The 16,836-nt window shown below is 45.2% G+C and overlaps 1 protein-coding gene across 1 annotated transcript in view; it reads left to right on the top strand.

Moving 5' to 3' along the window:
• SCNN1G (sodium channel epithelial 1 subunit gamma) overlaps positions 1 to 16,836 on the top strand; it is a 74,692-nt gene that overhangs the window by 51,975 nt on the left and 5,881 nt on the right. Inside the window, exons 8-11 of the mRNA XM_078664168.1 lie at positions 5,677 to 5,794; positions 6,080 to 6,158; positions 8,172 to 8,229; positions 13,986 to 14,047. Of these exons, the coding sequence (XP_078520294.1) occupies positions 5,677 to 5,794; positions 6,080 to 6,158; positions 8,172 to 8,229; positions 13,986 to 14,047 (317 nt within the window). The remainder of the gene's footprint in view (positions 1 to 5,676; positions 5,795 to 6,079; positions 6,159 to 8,171; positions 8,230 to 13,985; positions 14,048 to 16,836) is intronic.

Below are 16,836 nucleotides of genomic sequence, written 5' to 3'. Positions count from 1 at the left end.
GACTAGCAAGCTTTTTACCACATCCAGCTTTCCACCACCGAGTAGCGTGTTTGAAAGAGAGGCTTCAAACAGATGTCATTCAATCAATCAATCAATCAGGGTTGGTAAAGCACAACTACTCACCGTGAGAGTCTTAAGGCGGTGTGGCAAGGCATTAGGAAACGTTTCTTCACCGGCCATAGCTAGAAAATAGTTTTACAAATACAACTCGTGCTGTTCTTGAACGCGAGCCGTGCCGGCTTTTAACAAGTGAACCTGGGTGGTCTGTGTGGAGAATACCTCTGATTGTGTACACCAGCTGGAAGAAGGGACTGTGAAGGGCTTATGAGCTCTAATTCTTTTCAGTCTCTTGTTCTCAGGGTAATTCCTCAGAAGCTGGCTGATAATAGTGACAGCAGCGCCAAGATGCCAGCAGACTGTGCCAAGGCAGTAGACAACTATACCAAGCATCTGCCTTTGGCAAGGAACGTGATTTTTTTTTTGCAGTTTTATATAGCACAAGCTCGACCCGAAGGTATTGGAGCACTTTACATGAGCACCAGTGATGTTGCACAAGGACATATTCATTTTTGGTAGGCACAGGAAGAATAAGTGATTTGCAGAGAATCACGGCATGTTGAGACGATGCCGAGACTCGAACATGGTTCCCCATCTCCACAGCTGGCAGGTCTTCTGCCATGTAACTCAGTTTAATCCAATATCAATTGAAATTATTATTATTATCACTTATAGAGTGCACGGCTACCCCCAACGGGGGTGTCCCGGCGCAAAATAAAGTCAATTTCCTGGAAATGGTATGCTCTGGTCATCTTGTGAGCATGGTTTCATCTTGTGTATGTGTGCAATGCATCCCATGGTGACAGCGGTACTCCCGGCGCTTGAGTGACACTGATCGCCGGATGATTGAAGTGCCACTCTCAAGGGATGTATGACATTACAACGCATGCTTTTACAACTAATGCCATTACGACGCAACTTTTACAACGCAAGTCGTTACAACGACTTGCGTTGGGGGGCGCTGGATAGTGAATAGTTTCATTTACTATTCCAACCCCAGTCCCCGTGGATAGTAGGGAAGGTGTTGGATAGTAATTAAACTATTCCCTATCCTAGAGCGCCCTCCAGCGCAATTCGTTGTAATGACTTGCATTGTAATAATTGCGTCGTAATGGTAGTGCGTTGTAAAAGTTGCGTTGTAAAGGATGTTTCCCCTCTCAAGGAGCTGGACCTTTTGCTTGAAGGCAAAGCCTTTGCTCTGAAGCTATAATTCTGGCTCCCATTTCATGTGACAGTAGCATGAACAAACTCATCAGTTTTGTGCCAAGTGGGTTTTTTACTTTCAGGAAAGACAGAGGACAAACCGCTATTATGGCTGTACGGCTGCACCTAGTGATATGTGTGCATACAGCCAATAAGAAGTCACCATTTTTTTTGCTGTCTGCTGGGAGACTTTATTTGCAGCAAAAACTGTAAATCTTGCGTTCTTCGTGCTCTTTTTTTTGGGCAGATTTATATGGGCTATAGCACGAACTCTACCGGAAGGTATTGGAGTGCTTCACCTGAGCACCAGTTACGTTACACAAGGACACATTCCTTTTTTGGTAGGCACAGGTAGATTAAGTGATTTGCCCAGAATCACAGGATTTTGAGCCGATGCCAAGTCTCAAACCTAGTTCCCCAGTTCCAAAGTTGGTAGCTCTGGTTGTGAGGAGACATCCTCTCCTTATTTGATTTCGCAATTTTTTTGCGAATCGCAAAATTGCGAAATGCTGGATGGTCTGACTTTATATCCATGTTAATCATCATAATACTTTGCAGGATGTGTGTGTAAACCATTGCACTCTCCTGCTTATACTTGTTGGTGTTGCTAAACCATCAACTGTAACAGAAGCCGGATCAAATTCACCGCCATCTCCTCCAATCAGAATCAACATAATGTCCTTACTTTTAACCACATCCCCTTACGTCTGTTCATTGCCACACACTTTGCTCAGAGTTCGTTTCCTATCAACCTACCGCCATCACAAATCACTGGCCCCATAAAAGCAAATGTCTAAGGGTTCACAGTGGCCTGCTATATGGCCTGCTATATGGAGTGTCATTCAGCAGTCTAATTGTCTCAGCCAATGGCATATGGTCCTCTACTAATTTTTCCTCTTGTCAAGTATGTTCATTCAACAATTCCTCAGCCTTGAATCATTCTACCATGCCCTGTGTCCATTCACCAATCCAGCCGTATACTAAGCCAGCGCATAGCTGGCCGCCAAAACCAAGCTCCGCGAAGGAATGAAGGCCATCGCCGACTGGATGAGGAAAAGCCGACTGAAGCTGAACTCGGACAAGACGGAGGTCCTCATCCTCGGCTCCACCCCCTCGGCCTTGGACGACTCCTGGTGGCCGACGGCACTAGGAGCAGCCCCGACACCCACCAACCATGCACGAAACCTAGGAGTCATCCTCGACTCCACACTCTCCATGACAAAGCAGGTCAACGCCCACTCCTCCTCCTGCTTCAACACCCTCTGCATGCTTCGCAGGATCTGCAAGTGGATCCCCACCGAAACTAGAAGGATGGTCGCCCAGGCCCTCGTCAGCAGCAGGCTGGACTATGGCAACGCACTATACGCAGGAGCCCCGGCCAAACTCCTGAAACGACTCTAACGCATCCAGAACGCCTCAGCACGCCAGATCCTCGACATCTCCCACCGCAGCCACATCACACCCCACCTGAAAGACCTGCACTGGCTCCCCATCAACAAGAGGATTACCTTCAAGCTCCTCACCCACGCACACAAGGCACTCCACAACACCGGACCAGCGTACCTCAACAGACGACTCAGCCTCTACACCCCCGCCCGCCAGCTCCGCTCCGCCGACCACGCCCTCGCCACCGTCCCCCCGCATCCGAAGAAAGACCGCCGGCGGCAGATCATTCTCCCACCTCGCCGCCAAGACGTGGAACACCCTCTCCATCCGCCTACGGCAGACCGAAGACCTTCTAACCTTCAGGAGACTCCTCAAGACCTGGCTCTTCGAACAGTAGCAGCACCCCCTAACCCCCCCAGCGCCTTGAGACCCTATCGGGTATGTAGTGCGCTTTACAAATGCTATGATTGATTGGTAGCTCTTTTCCTCCTCAAGAGGACCACCTCCAGTAATTGACATTTTCTAGCCATCTTCAGCCTTTTCTTCTTGGGCAGCAGGCCCAAAGACAGTGTAGTATCGTACGCTGCACCACTCCACCTGGACTCAGTACGAGCTTAGCCAGTATACCTGAACAGAAACTCCTCACCTCTCTAAATTTACAGGTAAGGTGTATGAACTCCTACAAGCTCTGACATCTGGAGGAGTACCCCAGGTAGATCCTGCTAAGTTTTGCATGGGTCAGGTAAGTCATGTGGACGTTGACATGGTGAATATCTTTTAATTGAGCATTACTAGATACTTGCCTTACTAAAATACACAGTTTGTCGCAGTCCTCCTCTGTAATGAGATCAGACACGATTTCCTGCCATTTGAGCTGTACTCTCAAGCTATGCAGATGTCTGTCAGCACGAAGAACTTTTCATAGGAACATAAATAGCTTTCTACAATTCGACAAGGCATGTAATTTGATCATGGTTCAAGTTGACATTTAGGCATCCCGAAAAGTGGGCCATATATCTCTAGCCGTACACACTATTTTCGCGTATTGAAGGAAATGACTGGTCCCTATGTTAAAAATCTCCTGTGCATCACTAAAACTCAAAAATTGGGGTACAAGTTTGTAAGTGTCTGACAGCCACCCTTGCCTCCAACGTTCCACCGAGATACTGCGATCAATTTGCACAAAGGGATAAATGCTCCATATCCGCATAGCTGGTGCGAACAAAGAATGTGTCTCATGTTTCTTTTAATCGCTTTGTCCCAAACATCACAAACCAGCCTTATGACAAAGAGGTGATGTGGGGACCCCTCTGCCCCACATCAGTAAACTATCTAGGGCATGTTACCCATGCGTTCCACGCAGCAATGCTTTTTCCCAGTTGTCATCGTCTGTCAGCCAATGCACAGCATGCTGTAACTGGGTCACCACATAATAGAAGTCCATGTTGGGTATCTCCAGTCCACCAGTAGCCCATTGCTTTTTTAGGGTCATCAGTTTAATTCTGGTTCTTTTACAGGCAAGAGCAACTGAACTAGAAGCAAATCCAATTCCACAAACACCTTTTGCCTCAACTCAAACCTTGTGCCCTGAATTAGCAAGAGAACCTATACAGTCTTGACTGCTACTGAGGAATGTCTGCATTTCTCTCACACATTCACAGTTCAATTCCTGAATAAAATGCAGAATGTATTGACCATTCTGAGGTTTCTAGGAGCCTCTTTCACATGTTTTGTAGCCACCCTTTGTCTTCTTGTGCAGAGGTTAACACCCTCAGCAAGTCTGGGTGTTTGTAGTTCCTGTCTCATATCCATCGTGGAATCTTAGGTTGGCACTTTTGGTGTGCCTCGTGTGCAGTTCATATCTGTCAATTCTATTTTCAAGTTACTTTCATCCAATATCAACATAGCATCTGGAAATAAGGGTGCATGGGGTGCTGCAACACCCCAAAATAACCATGCTGAAATTCAGAACGTGAAAAAGCAATTCAGATGCCTTTAAGTTTTGTTTTTATTTTGTCACGTTTTCTGTGCGGTCAGAGACAGAGGCACATGCCAGGAGGTGTCTTGTCATAAATTCTTGCTTTCTCTTTTTACATAGAAATTGGTCTTTGCTTATATTTCTCTGACTGCAAAGTGGGAGGACTATGTGGCAATCTTGCAGGGGCACAGGGAGTAAAGGCTGCAGAGTGTCAATTTTTAAACACAACAAAATTCGTAAATAAATTGTAAAAATATTTCAAAATAGATCAGCCGTTAGGAAAGAACGTGTGGAGCACACTTTTTTGTAATTCTGAAGTGTGATAGAAACAATGATTTTACTAGGACCAAAACCAATCACAACACCGTACTTGGAGAGGAACACATGATAAATATTCGCTGAAACCCAATTTCTATACATTATCATTAGTGCGCTACATGGTTTTATCAGTAACACTGCTTGCCTGTGCAAATTTAGTGGCCATTTCAATGGACATAGGGGCCGATTCACAGAACTAATCCTAAACTTACTACTTTTGGTATTCAAAGAAGGCATTTAGTAGTCTTAAATTAGGATTTTGTCTTAAATTAGGATTTTGTTTTAAGACAAACTTAAATTTAATTTAAGTCAAAATCCTAATTTAAGATAAAATCCTAATTTGAGACAAAATCCCAATTTAAGACAAAATCCCAATTTAAGACAAAATCCTAACTTAAGACTACTAAATGCCTTCTGTGAATACCAAAAGTATCAAGTTTAGGATTTTGTCTCAGATTAGTTCTGTGAGTGTGTTTGCAAATGAGAGTGTCCTACCATAATATGCCTTAGTAATATGTTTGCTACAGCGTTTCCTGAAATGCACCCCAGGCTATTTACTGCACCCTTTGCTACTCTCCTCCTGATTGGGCGTGGCTCATTTGCTACATTTGTTCCTTTTATGATACTTCAATTTTTCACAATCTCTATGACTTCAGTGAAGTAGCACCCCAGCCTCCCTGATCATCGTTCCTGAACACTGGTTTTCAATGCTTTTTTTCCTCATTCACTTGCAGATTTGCATTCATTCCTGCTTCCAGGCGGCCATGGTGGAGTCGTGTGGATGTGCCCACTACAGCCAGCCTCTACCCCTAGGGGCAGAGTTCTGTAACTACAACTTGTATCCAAACTGGAGTAAGTAATTCCTTGCATTCCTCTCTGTGTGGCCTCTTGTCTCACCTGGCAGATAATGATGTGTTTTATTTGCAGAATGCTGTAGTTCACGAGTAGGATGCTGTATTGTGATTTATTTTGTGTACGTTCTTCAGTTGCACAAACATTTCAAGTATGGTGGCTACACACTGCACTGTGCACCATGCCCACCCTTCCACTATTGTGTGTTTACACCCTACATGTGTCCTCTACGTGCCCCTTTTAGCTTGCCTCATTCCTAAGACATGTCCTCTCTCCCTCATGCAGTGTACTGTTACTTACAGCTGTACAGCGACTTCGTGAAGGAGGACATGGGATGTCATAAGAAGTGCAGAGAGAGCTGCAGGTAAGAGAGGGCAGAGGGTGATCTCTCACATCACATGCCACCATGAATCCCTCACATCACACGCCACCATGGATCCCTCACATCACACCCCACCATGGATCTCTCCCATCACACGCCACCATGGATCCCTCACATCACACCCCACCATGGATCTCTCCCATCACACGCCACCATGGATCCCTCACATCACACGCCACCATAAATCCCTCACATCACACGCCACCATGGATCCCTCACATCACACCCCACCATGGATCTCTCCCATCACACGCCACCATGGATCCCTCACATCACACGCCACCATAAATCCCTCACATCACACGCCACCATGGATCCCTCACATCACACGCCACCATAAATCCCTCACATCACACGCCACCATGGATCCCTCACATCACACCCCACCATGGATCTCTCCCATCACACGCCACCATGGATCCCTCACATCACACGCCACCATAAATCCCTCACATCACACGCCACCATGGATCCCTCACATCACACCCCACCATGGATCTCTCCCATCACACGCCACCGTGGATCCCTCACATCACACCCCACCATGGATCTCTCACAATACCCGACACCATGAATCTCTCCCATCACATGCCACCATGGATCTCTCACAATGCCCGCCACCATGGATCTCTCACATTACACGCCACCGTGGATCCCTCACATCACACGCCACCGTGGATCTCTCCATCACACGCCACCATGGATCTCTTACATTACACGCCACCATGGATCCCTCACATCACACGCCACCATGGATCCCTCACATCACACGCCATAATGGATCTCTCACAATACACACCACCGTGGATCCCTCACATCCCATGCCACCATGAATCTCTCTCATCACATGCCACCATAGATCCCTCACATCACACGCCACCATGGATCTCTCACATCACACGCCACCCTGGATCTCTCCCATCACACGGCACCCTGGATCTCTCACCTCACACGCCACCATGGATCTCACGTCAAATGCCACAGTGGACATCTCACATCACACACCACAGTGGATCCCTCACATGAGATGACACCGTGGATCCCTCACATCACATGCCACCGTGGATCTCTCACATCATACTCCACCATGGATCTCTCACATCACACGCCACCCTGGATCTCTCCCATCACATGCCACCATGGATCTCTCACCTCACACCCCACCATGGATCTTACGTCAAATGCCACCGTGGATCTCTCACATCACACGCCACTGTGGATCCCTCACATCACATGCCACCGTGGATCCCTCACATCACGCGCCACCATGGATCCCTCACATCACACGCCACCATGGATCTCTCACATCACACGCCACCATGGATCTCGCACATCACAAGCCACTGTGGATCCCTCACATCACACGCCACCATGAATCTCTCACATCACACGCCACCGTGGATCTCTCACATCACATGCCACCATGGATCCCTCACATCACATGCCACCATGGATCTCTCACATCACAAGCCACTGTGGATCCCTCACATCACACGCCACCATGAATCTCTCACATCACACGCCACCGTGGATTTCCCACATCACACGCCCCCGTGGATCTCTCACATTACACGCCACCGTGGATCTCTCACATCACATGCCACCGTGGATCTCTCACATTGCACCCCACCGTGGATCTCTCACATCACATGCCACCGTGGATCTCTCACATTAAACGCCACTGTGGATCTCTCACATCACACGGCACCGTGGATCTCTCACATCATACTCCACCGTGGATCTATCACATTGCACGCCACCGTGGATCTCTCACATCACATGCCACCGTGGATCTCTCACATCACACACCACCCTGGATCTCTCACATCACACGCCACCGTGGATCTCTCACATTACACGCCACAGTGGATCTCTCACACCAGACACTACCGTGGATCTTTCACATCACACGCCGCCATGGATCTCACATCACACATCACCATGACTCAATTCCTTTCCTCTAAAAAGGCAATGCTCTTTCTCGCTTCTCTGCAGCAATCGGGAGTGGACGTTCACAAGAAGCACAGCACAGTGGCCCTCAATCACGTCAGAGGTAAGGAGCTTGCTCTTAAGCCACTCTAACATTGTATCATTGCTCGGTTTTAGATAACTGCTTTAATAGGATGGCTTTTTGGTTTTCCCTCGATGCTTCCTCTTATATCACTCTATAACGGCTTGGCTTTAGAAAACTTGCTGCACTCACACCACCCCATCTTCTTGGCTTCAGATAACTTACCGCTTTTAAATCACTACATATCCTTCGCCTTAGATAACTTGTTGTTGTTATTTCATCCTGTCTTCTTGGCTTTATATAACTTACTGCTCTTCCACTACCCTATCTGGGTCACCGCAGAACTAGAGGGGAAATAGAGGAAGGAAAAGGAAATTGTGCTGGGATGAAAAGTAAAACAAAGTAATGTTTGGGATGTACTTCCCCTCCCTCCTCCCTGAGGCAGAGGTCAGTAATGTTCAGTGTGATCTCATTGGCGCTGCTCTAAAGCCAGAACTGACGGCGTGGCCAAATACCTAAAGGAGGCTGGAAATGAGTGGTGGGTGGCCTGCTGTAAAATCAGTCCCCCGTAACAAAATCTCTCATCTTCACCCTCCTTGTATTGCCATGTCTGGACTTGGCTACGTTCTTTGCTTTAGATAACTTGCTTCTCTCATACCACCTTAGTTTCTTGGCTTTAGATACCACGCTGCTCTCACACCACCCCAGGTTATTGATTTTAGATAACTTGCTGTCTCATACCACCACTTCTTCTTTGCTTCAGATAACTCGCTGCTCACACATCTCTCTACCCTCTTGACGTCTAGATAGCCCGCCGTATTCTCTTGACTTTAGATAAATTGCTGCCTCATACTACCCTAGCTTCGCGGCTTTTTATAACGTGTCCCTCTCATGCCACCCTAGCCTCTTTGCTTCAAGTTACTTCCTGCTCTCACATCACTTTATCCTCTTGACATCTAGATAACCCGCTGCTCTCATACCACATTACTCTCTTGACTTTAGATAACTTGCTGTCTCATACCACTCTAGTGTTGTGGTTCTACAGCACTGGCGGTTGTTACATCATCTTGTATTGCGCATTTACATAACTCTGTCTGCTTTAATATCACTGGCTTCTTGGCTTTCATGAACAACCAGGTCTTCTGAAGTGTAACTGTTGGTTTTAAATACCTTCGGCTCTCACACTGCTCAGGCAGCTCACTCCCAGAAGCTGTGAAATCATGGATTTGTCAAATTTGCTGTTGTCTCCTGACTCAGTCTGGATGATCACTCATAGTGTAGTGCAGGTTGCTTTTAGATCACTCTGTCTGCTCCTTATCACTCCGACTACTTGATCTTTAGCCATTGGCCTCACATTCTTAGATGGTTCAGGCTACTTTAATACCCCTCTCGCTAGTCGTTCTTAGAATTTGCGGGGCGCCCTGACCGCTAACAGACTACTCTATTCTACAGCACTCTGGCCTCCCTCTGGCTGCTTGATTTGAATTGTGCATCCCTTTGATAGATCCATTTGCCAAATCTTCGAACAATGACCGCTTCTTCTGATATTCCTTTCAACTCGATCTTATAATACCGTGACTGTTCTCCATGAATTGCACAAGTGCGAAACCTGTGCTACAACCAGCAGCCCACCTTTAGCTCACTTTAGGAGCTCTTCTTTCAATCATTTAAGCAATCTATCTTTAGATCCTATAAGCTGCCCACTTTTACATTACTTTTGCTGCACACTTTTTGATGCCTTTTGCTGCCCAGGTTTAGATCACCTAGCTGCCCACTTTTAAGTCAGTTTTGATGCTCATTTTTAGATCACTCTAATTGCAACCATCTAAAATACACTAGGTGTCCACTTTAGATGACCCTACGTGCCCACTTTCTACTCACTCTACCTGCCTGCTTTTAGATTATTCTAACACTTAGATCACTGCCTTTCCATTTTGGGTTGTCTTCTTGCCCAACTTTAGATTGCCTTGTCTAAACTCTTTTACATCACTCTGGTTATCCACTTTTATTTTGTCAATTTACTTACTTTCAGATTATTATAGCTAAACACTTTTATCTCACAGTAGCTGACCATTAGCTAAAAAAAACTTCAGATCACTTTAGGTCACTCTTAATGACCATTCATGTCACTAATATTGTCGGCTTGAATTTCACTGTGACTTTCAGATTTCTTGCTGACTGAATCTCTCCCTTAAATCATTTTAGCAAAATCATAGTTCACTCCTCTAAAACATATCTCACAAGTCTTTAAATTCACAATCACTGCCCAACACAAACAACATTCCTCCATCCTCATGCTTCTCAAGCATTTAAGTGTTGCCCTCTTGACAACCGTGTCTGAGTTAGTTGCCACAGGGATCATACTGACCGGGCTCTCCTCTTACATTATCGACTGATCCTCTTCTGTGCCCTTGTTATCCACACTTTTATGCCTGTGGTAATGCACATGAGAATCCATAATTACATGTTTTCCAACCTAATCTCTCCTTACTTTCAACCACTTGTCTCAGTGAAATGATCTATTTTCCTTGCACTGTCTCTTTGACAATGAAACTCAAAAAATATTCTCTTTCCTCTCATTCGCAGCATCACACTACGCAAACTTCACTGACTGACTGACGTTTCAGGCTGTATGGCCTTGTGCCTGGAAATGCATTACTTGCCAAGACTAAAATAATGTCTGACTCCCAAATTCACCCCCCCATCCCTTTCCTTCTAACCTAAATGTGTAGTTTGACAGCAAAAAACAACCTCTCCCAGACTGCCTCTCCTAGACACATCTTCTCACAGACTACCACCAGGTTAATATCAGTAAAATATGCACCCTTACCTTCCACTGTGCCACAGTTTGTAGGGCTACTCTCTAGCAAGATGGACGGTGGCCAAAGCCTCTTAGTCCTCCCAACAAATCCTTCACTCCCATGAAAATGTTCTAAAAAACCCCACACATATCATGATTAACCTTCATGGATCCACCCTCACTTCTACCTGAATAATAAGACTGGCTGACTCATAAACAATTTAATTATCGAAATATCCAGCACTGGCCTACCTCGCTCCTCCTCTAAAAGCCCTATGCACCTCATCTTCTTCCATTGGTTGACATCACTCGGATGAAGGAAATCACAGTCACTCTCAGTGATACTGTGTAACATTAGTTTGAAGAGCCAATGCAATGGTCCAGATTGTCTGAAACAATCCTGGATTTAGTCTTTGATTAAAAGAACCCCTTCTGTAGACCCTACTTGTTCAGCAAGTTTTGACCGCTTTGAGATTTGCCGCTTGTGGCAAAATTATTGAAAAGTTTGTCGCTATGCTTCTGAGCACTCACTGGTACATGACATGTCTGTTAAAAGATTTATTATAATTCACTAGAGCATAGTGACAGCTTGCACCCATCAATGGAAAATTAGGGTAGCGTGTAGGAGTGGCTGGTATGCTGGAGGAGCGGGGGGCGGGTGGGCAGGAGAGGCAGGGGTAAGGGGCACTAGGGGTCGCAGGGGGAGAAAATATTTTTTTTAAGTTAAACACGTACATGCAGCCGTTCCCGTTTTGCTCATCTGCTCCTCTTAACACGTCTTCAGGAAGGCACAGACTCCCAGAATGCCCTGCGGCCAATCCTGAAGCTGCTCTCATGCATGAGAGCAGCTTCAGGATTGGCCTGAGCACCATTGATTTGCACTCCACGACATACTGTGAGTCTGTGCCTGCTTTGTCCAACCCAGCTGCTTTGCTGGGTTGGAGAGAGCTTTCACTGCGCATGATGGTTTGGTCCGCCTGAAACGGCCGGCCAAACCATCATGCGCAGTGATGGGAGTGCACTACCACTCCCCTCAGTGTCTGTCACCATCAGGCCCCGCCCTCAAGCCTCGGCAGGAAAAATAAAACGAGTGTTGTTTTATTTTTCCTGTCCTGCCGAATTTGGGGGGTGGGGGGGGGCGCTCCTCCGCCATAGCAGAAGAGAGACCGCTGGTAGCGAGTAAAAACACAGATTTCTAAAACATCTTTTGAAAAAACACATAGATTCCTAAACACAGGCTAACAAACCTCGACCTAACAGAATGATCTCCCTACAAGAATGTCGACATGCATGTAATCAATTATAATAATCACTGAACCCAGTTCTAAAGTATGAGGGGCATTTATGTGGCTGATATTAAGAACTTAATGATGGTCAAAACGTCTATAGGGAATATCGTTTAAACGATTTTTCAGTCTGTTGTTAGGACTTGCAAAAGAGCATTTCCGGTTTAGAGTTTCACATTGAACGCAGTTACAACTTGAGTCTGCTATGGGCAAAGCACACTACTTCTTATTAGGGGTGGGATGAACTCTCAGAGTTTCACTCTGTGGAATTCCGCGGAGTTTCCTTAAAACACCGCTAGATTCCACGGAGTGACTCCAATGGATGGAAAATATGGACGTCCCGCTGCTTGTGTTGCAATTTAGTGCCAATAGCGCAAACAAAACTAAAAAAAACCAGTGAAAACTGCATCATGCATTGCTGAAGAGCGCCGGCTATTCAAGTTGATTTTGCTGCCGCATGAGTAGAAAATATACTCCAGTGGCAGCAAATCTACTCGAGAAGCAGCCCTCTGACCACGACCGCTCGTGACCTCCCGTGACCGCCTGAATGAGAAGATCACCAAATCTCGCTCACCAGCCCACATTTCTGGAGCCTAGAGGGAAACAAATTCTGCCATGCAGCGAACTTAGCATTGCAAAAGTAATACAGAGTCACCAAATTCCCCCAATTCCATAGGCGGAATGAGACATTCCGCCCACCCCTGCTCCTTATGCTTGCCCTCTCTGTCACATTTGCTGTTGAATCACTTTCACTGAATTTGCATTACTCTCTCTGCTCTTGTATTACTGTGCATTTCGTTAAATCACTGAAATCTCTGAAAGATAGCAGAATTGCCATTCAAACACGTTGCTGTTAAATATGTCTACAGAATGTCAAATATGTCTACTTAGAATTGAAGGACTCTAGTGGCTCTTAGAACATTTCAGGTTCATTAAGGTCACTTCAGTCATTGTTTATCTCTCTGAGATCTTTGTGTGTTATGTGGTCAAAACAAAGGAGGTCTTTGGAGGCCTATAGAGAACTTTAAGGGACCAAAACAAAGGCAACCACAGGCGAGTGCTTAATTTGTGCTAGTGGTTTCTGGTGGTTCAACCAACACTAATTTTAGGGGACTGGGACTTATTCATCATCAGATGTTCACCCAAGGCAAGAGAAAGGCTGAAAAGAGAAGGCTGGGATGAAAAAGCCTTCCAGGGAGTGATAAAGAGACAGAAATTGTAGGGTGATGGCAGAAAGAGGTTTGATGTGGTCTCAAGGTCAGGAAGCCTTGGTAATTATCAACCCAGCAATTGACAGCTCCAGTTGAGCTCTCCTGTTAAATACTATGGGCCCCTGCACCTAATGCTTCAAAATTTAAGCACTAACGGAGGTTACTGTGTCGTATCTGTCGTCTCACATGGATCGGATCAGAAATCTGTTGCGTAATAGAGGAGAGTTTACTGCCCAGTTTACGTGATGGGTTGATTGCCACTAATGTCCTAAAGTTGTGCAGCAGTGACTATGTCACCACATTCAAGGCCCTCTTGGCCACACAAATACCAGACTAATCCAGCATCTTGAGACATTTGGCCCAAGTCCCCCAATCCCTCCTATTACAAAAGTCTGAGTTACTCATCTTAGGTCCCTGATGCCTAGTACCCCCTTATCTGCATTTTTAGAAATATATCTTCTTTTTTCTCATTGCCCCCATGTTTATTCTGTTTTCTCCCAGGAGTGGATGCTTCGAGTTTTAACCTGGGAAATGGGAGACAAGATCGACAAAAACTTAACAAAGTAAGTCTATGTATTTCTGTAAGTGACATGACACAAAGATGCCAGAAAGAGCTGAGTAATTTTGGGAGAGCAATGGAATAATCCTTTGAGGCCTCACACAGAATGAACACTATATTCCTTCACTGTAGGACAGACTGCCATTGGAGATCACACTGGTTGTGATCGGGGCAGTTTTTCTGTGCCTGAGGTACCCGTGACCTTCCTCCACTGGACTTTCCTTCTTCGAATCTTGCTATGGTTGTCTGAGATGGGGAGGGGGAGGTCAGTGAAGGCAGAGCACCCACATAAACTAAGAATAAGCGTTCAGTTTCAGGACCACAAACTCACACAGTGTATTAACTGCACAGCTGTATTTTACGTACAAAACCCATGCATAATGAGTGGTATGCATCCAGAAGCAGTAACAGAAGCCTGAATGAAACCCATTTGAACTTTTCCCCTCAAAATAGTCATCAGGACCATTGAAGGTGAGTGGCCCTTGAATAAGATCTTGTGGGATAAATCCTGATGGACACTGGATGAACATCTGACCAGGGCCTGGAAATTGGCATTTAAGTCATATTTAGAAGAACGGATTCCAGGCGTAATACTCCAGCAGAATCTCAGTTCTTAGGGTAAAAGGCATAATTAAAACCAACATTGGCAAAGCCAATAGGTCTCACCCGTGAAATATATAGACTTTGACAATACAATTTTTTCTCCCATATGGCCGTCAAGAGTGCTTATGTGTGTGTGGTCGCCATCTTAAAATGTTTCTCTTTTAATTTAAGAAGCTAATTTCAAGATTGCCTTTGCATGTGCGCACTCTCACGGTGACCAACCTCTAATGATTTTTCATAAACTAAAAGAAAAACCATCACAATATGGCCATCATACACATGTGCGCCTGTGCAGTGGCCATCTTGGAAAGAGAAATTATTATTTTTTTACTAAAAGAAAACCCGTTACAAGATGGCTGCTGCACATGCATGCACATGCATCACAGTCATCTTCTGATGATTTTTTTTATTAAATTTAAAAACATAAGAGATTTCAAGATGACCACCTTGCATACACAAGCATGCATGGTGGCCATCTTAAAACTGTTTTTTTAAAGGTGAAGAAAAATTATTCCAAGATGACCATTGTGCGTGTGCATATTGCTTGCCTATCTTGGAATGGTGAAAACAACTTGAATATGGGAGCCTGCTACTACAGCAGACTGGGGCATTTGGAGAGCTAGGAACTGGTGGTTAAGCAGAGGTTAAGGACTCCTCATTCTTTAATTAGCAATGTGGGTGTTGGGAAAGGAACAGAGTGGAAGAATGTATTCATCCGGTCGGAACACAATGGGCCAGATTCACAGAACTAACTTAAGACAAAATCCTAAACTTACTACCATTTTGGTATTCACAGAAGGCACTTACTCATTTTGGTATTCACAGAAGGCACTTACTCATTTCGGTATTCACAGAAGTTAGGAGTCCTAACTTTAGGACTCCTAAACTGAGAAAAATCCTATTTTTAAGACTTTCGGTATTCACAGAAGGCATTTAGGAGTCCTAAAGTTAGGAGTCCTAACTTTACTACTCCTAAACTGAGAAAAATCCTAAGTTTAAGACTTTCGGTATTCACAGAAGGCATTTAGGAGTCCTAAAGTTAGGACTCCTAACTTCTGTGAATACCAAAATGAGAAAGTGCCTTCTGTGAATACCAAAATAAGTGCCTTCTGTGAATACCAAAATGGTAGTAAGTTTAGGATTTAGTCTGAAGTTAGTTCTGTGAATCGGGCCCAAAGAAACTGAAATGTTTCAAACTCAAGAAAATGTAAGAAAGCCATCTAATCAAGAGGAGGAATTGAGATAGACAAGAAAACTATCGATTTATGAGCACAGGTTGGACCAAAAAACCCTGAGTGCGAAAAGACAGCTGAAGTTATCTGTAAGCGAGACATAAAAAACGTTTGCTTTAATTTACATTACTGCCAGAGCTGAGTTCTTCAAACTGCCTTCCCCTTGTGTTACTCTTGTATTTTGGACATGCATGTGAATGCCCGAAGGCATGATGTACGTTTCTGCAATACAGTGTTACTCCAAAGTGAGCACTCATCCATTTGCTACCTGTGCTGTGTTCTCATCTCATCGTATCGTGAGAAAATGTGTGCATGATGTCTTCTCTGAACCCCAATCAGGAATCACAATGGATGTTTGTACCTATTGGTCAAAACGCGTAATTGTCCAGGTTGGGTTCACCTATGGATACGCCGTCTGTGCACATTTCCAACATTGATCACAATGAAGTGCTCTATGGTGGACCTTCCACAACATTAATTCACCCACTTTAGACAAGATATTAACACTCACCACCAGAACATTTTGGAATATTCATAGAAACACTCCAACTTATTCTCATCACCTCCAAAATGGCTGCATTTTCATCACTGATCATGTTGAAATGTTCCCTATCATAAAACTTCGTCTTCCCAAATGTACCCCGCTTCTCGAGAGATCTTCTTTCCATTGGTGCTCATGATGCACCATTCTTGAAGCTGCATTCTCCTCTCTCTCTCTAATGTGTGCACAAGTTCTTCATTTGGCCCCAATGCGTCCTTCATTTAATACCCTTCTGGATTTGTCTCTGTCGGAGCATCACACCACCAGCCGCTATGTTGTCTCAACCTGAACATCTCCCCGCCAGTCGCCACAATGTCTGAGCCTGAACATCCCCCCCCCCCAGTCGCCACGTTGTCCGAACCTGAACATCCCACCAACAGTCACCACTTTGCCTGAGCCGAAACATCTCCCCACCAG

This window comes from Lissotriton helveticus, chromosome 10, assembly GCF_964261635.1.
Source record: "Lissotriton helveticus chromosome 10, aLisHel1.1, whole genome shotgun sequence".
NCBI lineage: Eukaryota > Metazoa > Chordata > Amphibia > Caudata > Salamandridae > Lissotriton > Lissotriton helveticus.
Note: the sequence above shows the minus strand (reverse complement) of the source record. Positions and strands in the feature narration are given on the sequence as shown.